General features: G+C 48.6%; 2 protein-coding genes across 3 annotated transcripts; one reads left to right on the forward strand and one right to left on the reverse strand.

Moving 5' to 3' along the window:
- The first annotated feature begins 861 nt into the window (after window positions 1-861).
- LOC118511462 (hydroxymethylglutaryl-CoA synthase 1) lies at window positions 862-4,252 on the forward strand. Its single transcript, XM_036054563.1, has one exon. The coding sequence runs from the start codon at window positions 2,333-2,335 to the stop codon at window positions 3,743-3,745; it is 1,413 nt and encodes a 470-aa protein (XP_035910456.1). The 5' UTR covers window positions 862-2,332; the 3' UTR covers window positions 3,746-4,252.
- Window positions 4,253-7,140: 2,888 nt separating this feature from the next.
- On the reverse strand, window positions 7,141-10,040 carry LOC118511463 (alpha-N-acetylgalactosaminidase). 2 transcript variants are annotated; one of them, XM_036054564.1, is made up of 9 exons: window positions 9,852-10,040; window positions 9,433-9,776; window positions 8,648-9,365; window positions 8,416-8,590; window positions 8,263-8,357; window positions 8,019-8,180; window positions 7,728-7,940; window positions 7,477-7,638; window positions 7,141-7,410 (listed from the first exon to the last, which is right to left on the reverse strand). In XM_036054564.1, the coding sequence occupies exons 3-9, from the start codon at window positions 8,996-8,998 to the stop codon at window positions 7,279-7,281; spliced, it is 1,290 nt and encodes a 429-aa protein (XP_035910457.1). In that variant the 5' UTR covers window positions 8,999-9,365; window positions 9,433-9,776; window positions 9,852-10,040; the 3' UTR covers window positions 7,141-7,278. The 2 variants fall into 2 exon arrangements, with proteins under 2 accessions (XP_035910457.1, XP_035910458.1); XM_036054565.1 differs by lacking the exons at window positions 9,433-9,776; window positions 9,852-10,040 and having other exon boundaries at window positions 8,648-9,400.
- Between the last annotated feature and the right edge of the window lie 796 nt (window positions 10,041-10,836).

Consider the following 10,836-nt stretch of genomic DNA (forward strand, 5'->3'; position numbering starts at 1 on the left):
GAACAGCAAAGATTATGGGTTATGTTGAACATCCAGAATATGGTCGGCGTTGAAAAGGCGCGACCACCCAGTTCGGTCCTGACAGTTCGCAACCGGAAGTAATGTGATTTACTTTTATGACACGTACGCACCTTATCATATGCCTAAATGGGCTATTTTGTCATTTTTATCGCAATTTGATGAGGGTTTTGCTGGAAGGTGCTGCGGAGATGGAAAGAAAACCCCCTCGGTACGTTAGCCGTACGAGCATTTTTTGGGACGATGTAGACGATTTGGAGCATCCGCTATCCCTCAAAAGCTGTTCCATTCGATTAGCATGTGGATGCGTCGAAACTGTACTTGTGACCAGCACATGGCAATGGTAGAATATTTATGGCCCGTCGTTAATATGATCGAGAGGCTTAAAGTGTTCTCTGTTGTGGGACGAGATGCTTGCGCTTCCTGTTGCTTATTTTTATGGTCGTTCAAACGCGGAGATACACGCATATTTTTATTGTAAAAGAATCACATCTTGGCATTGATTAAAATTCAAATTTTATTCAAGTCCAAGGTATTTTTTAACTTTTTTTTTAAACGGCCTTGCATTAACATTTGCATTTGTTTGATTTTGCACACAATTTAACGCGTACATATTTTCTTTGAAAACATGTTTTTATGCATATTTTAATTAAGTTTAAAAGAAAGAACCACACAAACAACTGTACATTTGAAAATTTCTTAATTCGGTGTAATCCGATGATCATTTCCCACTGTGCTATTCAGCAAACGGGTTAGTTCAGCGTTTCCTCCCAGATGGCGCTGCTCTCTGTTTTGACGTTTAACGATAAAGAAACCGGCATTTGTAAACAAACACCTTACTTCGGACCGCTTGTAACAGCCTAAATATGGTTCTTTTTGTGTAAAACACCTTCGAAATGTTTTAATTAAGTAAGTATTCTAATGAAACAATGTGCTTTTACGTACGCGTTGCAGTCAAAACCTCCAGAAACGGCTCCCAAACGTTCTGCCGTTTCATCCCCACCAAAGGATGCGCGACAAGGATGGCACGAGCATTGCGCAAAACCGCGAACGAGATGGGCACAGTACGTACCGTTTGACAGCAGTGTGCATTTTAGCGAAACATACCAACAGCATAAAAACACGTCGCAGCCGGCAGCAGGTCGATTGGAACGGGGCGTGAAGCAGCAGGTGTTGGGCCGGGACGGGTGTTCGAGTCTGGGGGAGAAGACGGTGCGTTTTTCTCTACTGTTTCCTCTGCCAGCTGAAGACTGAGCTGCTGAGCCACGGTGCTGCCAGTCAGTCGGTGGACGGACGAATCATCTTCCGCGATCGTTCCGCGGTGGCATCCGCGGAGAAGGAGAGCAAACACACGGTGTAAAACTTGTTTGTTCGCTCGCACCGGACACGGGTTCGCGGCTAGCGGCACTAGCAGCGAGCGTTCAGTCTCGAAAGGTATACGGCCGCGAACGGACACGGAACAAAAGGAACCTGGTCTACCCGGTCGCACAGTACAGTGCTGTAAGTGCGTGGCGGATTGCTGTGAATCATAGCGGATCGTGGTTGCCGTGGAAACTGTCACCAGCCGGGTGTTTGATCGCTGGTTACGGATTACGAACATCCGGATGACATAACCCTTCCCAGTGGTGCTGTGATTAAAACGCGCGGAACCGTCTAGCAACTGTTGTGATTGTACGTAGAGGCTTACTATCGTGCACCATCCTTGCACTGACTACGGATCTGTGATTCCGGATTTCCCTCGCGCTTTCCCCACAATCCTCCACATTCCGCCAGGTGGATTATGTAACGTGGCTTCCGAGGGAGCAGCACCGAGCGCCAAGATAACCCGTTCATCCGACTGACCAAAATTGCGGCTGGATACCGGTTTCCGAACAGTGTGACCTACTAACGGGCGCGAGTAACGGGGCTTCGGAACAGGGAACGGCGTGATTCGATAGGTTTTCCTTTTGTTTCACACACACACGCTTGCCAGCGAAGAAGCAAGAGAGGACCAAAACCGTTCGGTTTTTTTTGTAGACCACCCGTGCCACAAGCAACCAGCAATTTAAAGCCTCGAAGCCACATACAGACGGGTGGAAGAAAAACGGGGCAAAAAAGCAGATTACTCTTTGCAGAGTGGAAAGCGAGCCAGCAAGCGCGAAGAAAGTCTCCAAGCGGTTCGGCCTTTAGTAAAACAACGTGAAATCGAATCGCGGTGAAAAGAAAGCTTCTTCGGTGACTGCGTGCTAGCAGTGTCCACGTGTGTGTGTGCGTGATCGTGTGTGTGTGTGTGTTGGAGAAAGTTACGTGCGAGCGTGCCCGCCAACTCGGAAAGATGAGCACAGCCGCCGGATGCGAGCCGGACCGTTGGCCGGAGAGCGTTGGCATTGTTGGGCTGGAGATCGTCTTCCCATCACAGTTCGTCGACCAGACGGAGCTGGAAGCGTTCGATGGGGTGTCGGCCGGCAAGTACACGATCGGGTTGGGCCAGCAGCGCATGGGGTTCTGCTCCGACCGGGAGGACATCAACTCGCTGTGCCTTACCGCGGTGCGGAATTTGCTCGATCGACACGGTACGAAGCTGGCACAGATTGGGCGACTTGAGGTCGGTACCGAGACGATCGTGGACAAGTCGAAGAGCGTCAAGTCGGTGCTGATGCAGCTGTTCGAACCGGAAGGTGTGACCGATCTGGAGGGAATCGATACAACGAACGCGTGCTACGGTGGTACGGCCGCGCTGCTGAACGCGATCAACTGGGTAGAATCGTCCAGCTGGGACGGCCGTTTGGCACTGGTTGTGTGCGGTGATATTGCCGTGTATGCGCAGGGTTCGGCCCGTCCGACGGGTGGAGCCGGCGCTGTGGCCATGCTGGTGGGACCGAACGCACCGCTACGGTTTGAGCGCGGGCTGAGAGCGACCTACATGAAGCATGCGTACGATTTCTACAAACCTGACCTCAGCTCGGAGTATCCCGTGGTGGACGGGAAGCTTTCGATCCAGTGCTACCTAAGTGCCCTTGACGCGTGCTACCAGCTGTACCGGAAGAAGTTTGCCGAGCGCCACCCGGACATTGTGACGCCCGTCACGCTCGACACGTTCGACGCGATGATCTTCCACAGCCCGTACTGCAAGCTGGTGCAGAAATCGTTGGCACGTATCGGGCTGAACGATTTCATGCTCGCGTCGGCGGACCAGCGCGCCAAGCTGTTCCAGGGGCTGGAGCAGTTCGAGAAGGTGCGGCTCGAGGATACGTACTTCGATCGGGACGTGGAGAAAGCGTTTATGGCGCGTTATGCGGCGTCGTTCGAGGCCAAAACGAAACGCTCGCTGCATCTGGCCAGCCAGGTCGGCAACATGTACACGCCGTCCGTGTACAGCTGCCTGGTGTCGTTGCTGATCGGGTCGGACGTGGACGAGCTGCTGGGCAAGCGGGTTGGCGTGTTTTCGTACGGATCCGGGCTGGCGTCGTCGATGTACTCGATCGCGATCACAACGGATCGGGAGCGGTTGGCTGAGTTTAAGCGTCACCTAAACTACGTGCAACCGCTGCTGGACCGTCGATCGAAGGTAGATCCGGCCGAGTTTACGAAGCTGATGGAGGTGCGCGAGAAGAACAACCATGCGGCACCGTACGAACCGTCCGGCTCGGTTGATGTGCTGTTCCCGGGCACCTACTACCTGCAGGCAGTTGATTCGATGCATCGGCGAACGTACGAGCGTGTACCACCGGAGCAGCCGTCCTCGTGAGCGGCGACGGACACACCACCATGACCCGGAACCGGAACGAAAGATTTTTTTCCGATACTCGAACACATAAACGCAAACACATGCCGACCGACAGACGAACACATCCAAACGCTTTTCGCTTTTTTATTTAAGCTTTTCTCGCGATCGCCGAGCGATCAGCATGTCAGAGACTGTGGAGAACAAACGGTTACTTATTCAGAAGATCCCAGCTAGTAGAGCCAGTCAGGAAGATTATCATCGTACCATTTTGCTACACGGAGAGAGTTGATTTGTTTTTTTTTTATAATATTGGTTTAGTTAGAATAGCTAGAGAAACACGCGTACGCCACCAAAACCCTTTCGACCACCTCCGGTACGGTATCCGTTCTTTTTCTTCCGCTTTCTACCGTGGTGGTCCAAGTCGGTGGGTGGTTGTGCGTAATTCGTTTGTCCGTAATTTGTTTTTTTTTTTTAATGCGATGATACTATCAAGGACAAAATGTATGGTGAATTGTATGACAAACTTCAGAGCGTTCGCTTCATTTCTTCAACAAGGCTTAAAGGAAAGAAATTCATTCAAAAAAAAAAAGAGGGAGTCTCGCTTTGTTGTAACACCTCCAGGGCGGGAAGTTGTCACCCGTTTGCACCTGCGCCACGTAACGGATGCGTGATCGATCGATCGATGTTGGTGGGACGCTCTCAGCTGAGCATCATTACCATCTTGCCGTGGACATTCAAAAAACAGGTTTCCTTCCCACCCAGCAGCCGCCATATTACGTGGCTCATCTGTTTGGGATGCGGTTTGTTTTGGGGCCAAACTCGCTTTCCAATTCCGTAAAAACATTGCGCAGGAGTTTGGTCACAAGGCGATGACGCGGTGACTGTTTAATGAAATATGTTGTAACATTTATCTTGGTGCGAAGTCCACCGAACCAGCTGCTGCCATCCCAGATTTGTGCCACACCTGTAGTAAGGTTCACGGGCGGAGGTTTACAAGATTCTGTGTCCCAAAGACTCTTGAAGCCTCTTCCAAGCTTCTCGTCTACCGACAGTTATTGTTGTCCGAAGGGACTGAAAGGTTCTTAATGCATTGGCGAGTTAGACCCAGCGTTCAAATTTGCCCTGAGGACATTACGGAGGGCTAGAATTCAAAATTAACATCTAACTTTCCTGTTTGAATTGAGGATTTGAATTCTACCTATGCGTGAAGGCTTTCCTATTTCTGGAATACGTGCTCTGCTTCGACATGGAACTTCATTAATTTTGTTGGAAGAAGAACAAACTCTCCGAAGGCGGGACCGATACCGGAAGAAGACGACACAACCTCCCAGTTCTTATCCGATCCCGAACCAAGATACCGAGGCTTGAAACGAGTTCGGAAGTAGCGGATGTAACACACGGTCCAGAGTTGCCGTAACCTTGAAACGATCCCATGCACCCGAACGCACGCCGATCTTCCCAGAGCAAGATCAGAGCAGCTGGAAACTCTAGCAACTCCCATGAAATCACGCACCAATAAAAACCATTGCAGCAACGGTACGCGAACCACCGCGTGGAGGGTTAGTAAGCGTGCGATAAACCGTACCTCCACGCGTGAGGAATCGATGGACTTTGAACCGGGCCGTCGTTGTTCAGCCGACGGAATGTGTCAGCCGACGAGCCGGCAATGAGTCTGCGCGCGACAGAGCGGAGATAGCGAAAGCAGTGAAGTGGCCAAGAACACGTGACTTTGTCTACGACCAGTAGCGATGCACTGTTTAATTCAAGTGGTTTGTCGGCTCAATTAACTTCTTGTACGATATGCGTGTGAGAGCGTGTTGCCAGGCTTGCCACGTACCAAGATTCGGTGGTTCTAATCGTTGCATAGCTAGCATTTGACTTGAGCACGGGCTGATTAACCTACATATTTATTACCATTTTACCACTGCTCTTGCCTCAAAAGCCGTGTGCTTATTTAAAACAACTTCAAGCGAAGGCCCTGATAACAAAACCCTTTTACGTATCGTATTTACCGAAACCTTGATGGATGAAAGGATGGCACCATCTTGACCATTCTGCCTCCAAAGTTTACCACTCCTCCAGCAAACGAGGGCCATGTCTGCTTAGGTGTTGCATAAGATCAGTTCAAACATGGATCCGTTCCGCTGCGTCCTCACACGAGCGAGCTCCCCATGCGGAGATTTCGTCCGCACGTCCGCAGATCGAATGTCACACCTCGGTCATATGTTGTGTGCGTTCCCTCTCCATCTCTTCCATTTTTTAAATGATTTCAATTCAAATTACCCATCACACAGAGAATTGTGCATATGCATCTTCAAGCGGCACTTATCGAGACGGAAGTAGCTTATTTTTAGCTCAAGTGTTTTGGTTTGTATCACTCGACATTGCCGTAGAATGTAGTACAAAAAATAACCTTCACCCGCATGGATGACCCCATGTGGAGTCCGCACCGTTTGAGTACGGAAATTTGTTTATCATTGAACATCCCTTAAGTATAACATAAAAAAAAAACATCTCTCAATAGAGTATTTCCACCAAAAAATGCCACATTATCAAAAACTAACATGGCGACGACCGGATGGCCACGTGTGGTGTCTGCAATCTGAATAGTGAAATTTAATTCTCCATTCATAGTCCACATACACAGAGGAAAACAGGGTCGTGAGGTGAGGTGAAAAGTGTGTCATCTAGCGAGGCTTTGTACAACAAAACTTTGAACACCACACCCCTGCTTGGGGATCGGATGGGATTGACCATGTTCGAGCGTGCGAGCTCTTGCACGATGAGCCACGATGCTGTCGCCAAACGCACCATAGCTCACGGTACTACATGATCGTTGCATCACTGTATCGGTACTACATTCCCTGTCCAAACCGTCGGAAGTTTGTAGAACTCTAGTCATAACCCCGAAAGCCCCAAGAAGAGTCTGTACCACGCCAGAAACACGTGGCTGCCACTTCTTCGGGCATGAGTTCACGTGGGCGATATTGAAATGTGTGCGTGTGTGTGTCTGTTAAATACGATTTAATTACTTTCGGCTTCTGCATCCACCTCTCTCGCAGGGCCACTCCTCCAGTCGTTCCGAAGAATTCCGTTGCGCACGCAAACCTTCCGATGTACAGTGAAAGCACAAGCACTCGCACGGTGTGCGAACGGTTTAATTTATGCAGTTTTACCGCATACTCCAACCATGGAAGCGAGCGAGACCCACAGGACCGTGATGGTGTGTATGTCCGGATGTATCGGACCACGCAAATAGTTGCCAATGTGAGCGTGCCTCATCGTCCAGACCGATCGTCCGCACAAAAGTGGCACAACAAATTGCGATTGCGTTCTGCGCCCTAACCTTGGCCCTGGAAGACATCTGAACGCAAGCAGAGGAACGCATCAGAGGAACGCAAGCTATGGCACGATCGTTGTGCTGTGTATCTTCTGTTTATATTTTCAAGTGCATATACCTCCAGCGAACTCCCTCACCACTCCCGCGCCTGTGTGGTCTGGTACATTCATTCAGTCTTCAGTCCCTAACGCTACCGAAACTATATCCATTCCCCCTAGAAGTTGATAAAATCCGTCCCGTACTGTGGTACGAACCGGTAGAAGTTTGCGCCAGATGGGTTGACCCTCGTCTCAAAGGTGGTGCCGGCACGCAGCAGGAACGGACTGGCCTTTGGCTCGAAAAGATCCTACAACCAATGGGGCGGATACATATTAACGGAGTACGGAAGCTGGAGCGTTCGCTGCACACTTACGTAAACTTTGTAGCCCTTGATGTTGGTGCTGTTGCTTAGCCCGATGTCTTCCCGCAGCTTCACGGCCACGGTGTACGGTGCACCGTCAGCACGGCGCGATACGAATGCAACTGCTTGCGTCAGCTCATGGCCCACCCTGGGCATGATGGGACGCTTCCAGATCTGTTTGCAAATGCCAGAAAGCAAAGCGGATACGATCGAAGTATGGTAAGTGAGTGGTGTTTTCTTTGTCGGTGCTGTGCCACCCTTACCTCGATCTTGTTGATGGTTTTCACCAGTCTCCCCTGTATACCGAGAGGATCCTGATCAACCTTTATGATGGCTTTGTTAAGCAGCAGCTCCTTCACGTCCGGCGTAACCTTTGCCAGATCGTTCGATATAAGGAACGGAGCAGCGAGGATGGCCCATACCGCAAGCTGAGATTTGCTCTGATCGTAACTTAAGCCATAGTTTCCCAGAACAAGCTGTAGCAGAAGAAGAAGGAAGGGGTTTGTAGATCGTGAGATTGAACTCTAACCAGCACACAACTGCTACAACCCTACCGTATCGGGATCATTCCAATGGCCCGGTCCAGAATGAGGCACGATTCGGTTCTGATGGTCGGAAAAGTATTTCGTAATCTCGACCACCGACTGATGCGAATCCTCGATGTCTCCCCAGTTGCGCCACATGTTGCACGTTTCCTTCAGCTGCTCGTAATCGGGCTGTGCGGGGGAAAAGTGAAAGATCAGCAATTGATTGTTAATGAAAGTGGTCGCGTTTTGAAATTCAATAGCTACGACTTACGATGATACCGTTGTACTCCTGGTAGGCTGGCCACGAACAGGAGTACAGTATGGGGCGGCCCGTTTTGTTCATAAATTCGCCAAACTTGATGTAATCTGCACGGGCGAGATTAGGTACAGTTTAGGGGAGAAAGTGAACCGTTTGTTTTCTTACCATCCACCATCAGCTCCACATCGGCGTAACAACCATCAATCTTGATGAAGTCAACGTTCCAATCCGCGAACGTTTGTGCGTCTAGCTCGAAGTAGCCCACCATGCCGGGATATCCGGCACAGGTTTTCGTGCCAATGTCTTGATAGATGCCAAACTTGAGTCCCCTTTCGTGGATCTGGAAAGCAGAAGCTCATCAAATTCGATGGATTTCACTTGCCAAGGCCCGACTTACATAGTCGGCTAGATGTTTGATTCCGTTGGGGAATCGCTCTTTGTTCGGTTGCAGCACACCATCCGCATCTCGCTCGTCCGCCATCCAGCAGTCGTCGATATTGACGTACTCGTAGCCAGCATCCCGATAGCCTTCCGATACCATCAGATCAGCCATGCGCTTAAACAGTTGCTCGCTGATACACTCATCCGGATACTTTTTGCAATCCGTTATGCACCGATACCTTTCCCAACTCATCCATCCCATCGGTGGTCTTCGTGCTAGCCCATTTTCCAGCCCATAAACTCCCACCGCACACCAACCCAGGATCACTGCTAGCAATGCCTGTTGGATCGCGTTAACACTGAACATCGTTCCCTGCTTGAAATAGAGACACCGTACCAACGCCTACCTACCGACTAGCATTCCCAGTTCTTGGCTAGCGACATTTTATAACCAAGAACATATGTGACCTACCCCTTAATCTGACCCATTAAGATAGGTTTGTCGGTTTTATCAATAACGATGCTCAGCTTGTTGACTCCGGGCACTCGAGACCATAAAATGCCTGGCAGGACACCCAGAACAACGACCCCCGCCGTCACCATCCGCAACCAGGTCGGTTCGACAAGTGTTGAGTATATTTTGATGACCCAAATTTTTGCTGCCAGTGCACCCAGTCCGGCTTGTCCGACTTGGTCAACGACTAGTGTGTGGCGCCTTTTTCGATCACTGTTTCCTAACAAATTTAAAATTTATTGCGCGTCGGTTTCTTGGTACGATAAGCTGTAAGCGGAGGGGCTTACAGCTAAACACGGTGGTGTCATGCGTACATGCGATCATGATTATCGTTGTATCTTGATCTTGCGAGGGCTCGTCTCACAATTAGGCGCAACATTGCTTTAATTTCCTACCGGTAACACGTTTTTATAACCTGGAGATGGGGCAGATGTACACTTCAAGGCCAAGCAATCTAAAGTAATGAACGCGTTTAGGTGCAGTAAAACATAAGTTGCAAGGTGATTTAACTTCATTATGAGAAGCGATCATGTTAATGGCTTCTTCTATTACCATGTTTTTATGTATGTAGGAGGCGATGGGTGATCAAAGCGTGAAATTCGTTATGGGATCATCGTTTAGTAATGATTGTCTTAAAAGGAATAACAAAAAGCAATTAATTAAAAGAAAGTTTTTATCATGAAAATGCCGCTGTATCAATTCTCACCCGAACCGTTCTGGTGTGGGATTGACTGAGGCCTCGAGTTTCCAAAGGACCCGAAGCGGTAACTTCCTGTAAGCTGCTTGTGAGGTCCTAGGAGTTTCAATCAATTAATAGGGCTATGAACTCCATAAGGGGTCTCGTATAATATCTCCACTTGGCTTCTGACTCTGGTCCAATCAACAGAATCCCAATCCCTTCTAGAGTCTCCAAGGATCCAAGGAGAGAGCTAAGCCAAGAAAGTCACAAATGGTCGACCAAGACCTCTTGCGTTTGTAGTGTCAAAGAAGAATATAGTTTTCACAAGAATTCTTGAGTTTTACAGCAGGATCTTCGCTTTTCGTTTTAAGTTTGGCTAGCTAAACACTTTTTGAGTTACTTACAATATCCAGATCAGTGTGGTCAAACTCGATAACGGTTATCAGAGCTAATATATTTTTTTAAACTTGCACAATACTAAAAATATTAGGCTAAAGTCTGAATAGATGCCCACCCCCACGCACTGCACTCACTTTTCGCTATTGAGTTACCTTAAATTTAGGTAAAAGTTAAGCAAAAGTGTTAAAAAATGCTGTAATAATAATTTACAATAATTGTGAATAATAAATAAATAAATAATTTTAATAAAAAGCCTTTAAAAGATACGCTTTTCCATAACTCACTTGTAAAAACGAGTGCCCGGGGTGGGGGGGGGGCACATATTTAAACTAGTCTAATATTGATGCGAAAGAAAAATAAAGGAATCCAAATTACAATAAATTAAAAAAAATCGTTTTTTAACTATTTTATAATCACCCTGTATTTTCTTCTCACTGAAAACGTAAACAAACTGCCAAGAAAACTGATACCCGTGTATTATTTTCAAGCAACTCCATCTGACATTCGCACGAATCAAAACAGACCCGAGTGAAACGGCATATGGCCCCGGTTTCCCGTTAGCGCGAGCGAGATGGCACACCGATTTGACAGCTCCCAACGATATCCAACCACC

Source organism: Anopheles stephensi, chromosome 3, assembly GCF_013141755.1.
Source record: "Anopheles stephensi strain Indian chromosome 3, UCI_ANSTEP_V1.0, whole genome shotgun sequence".
NCBI lineage: Eukaryota > Metazoa > Arthropoda > Insecta > Diptera > Culicidae > Anopheles > Anopheles stephensi.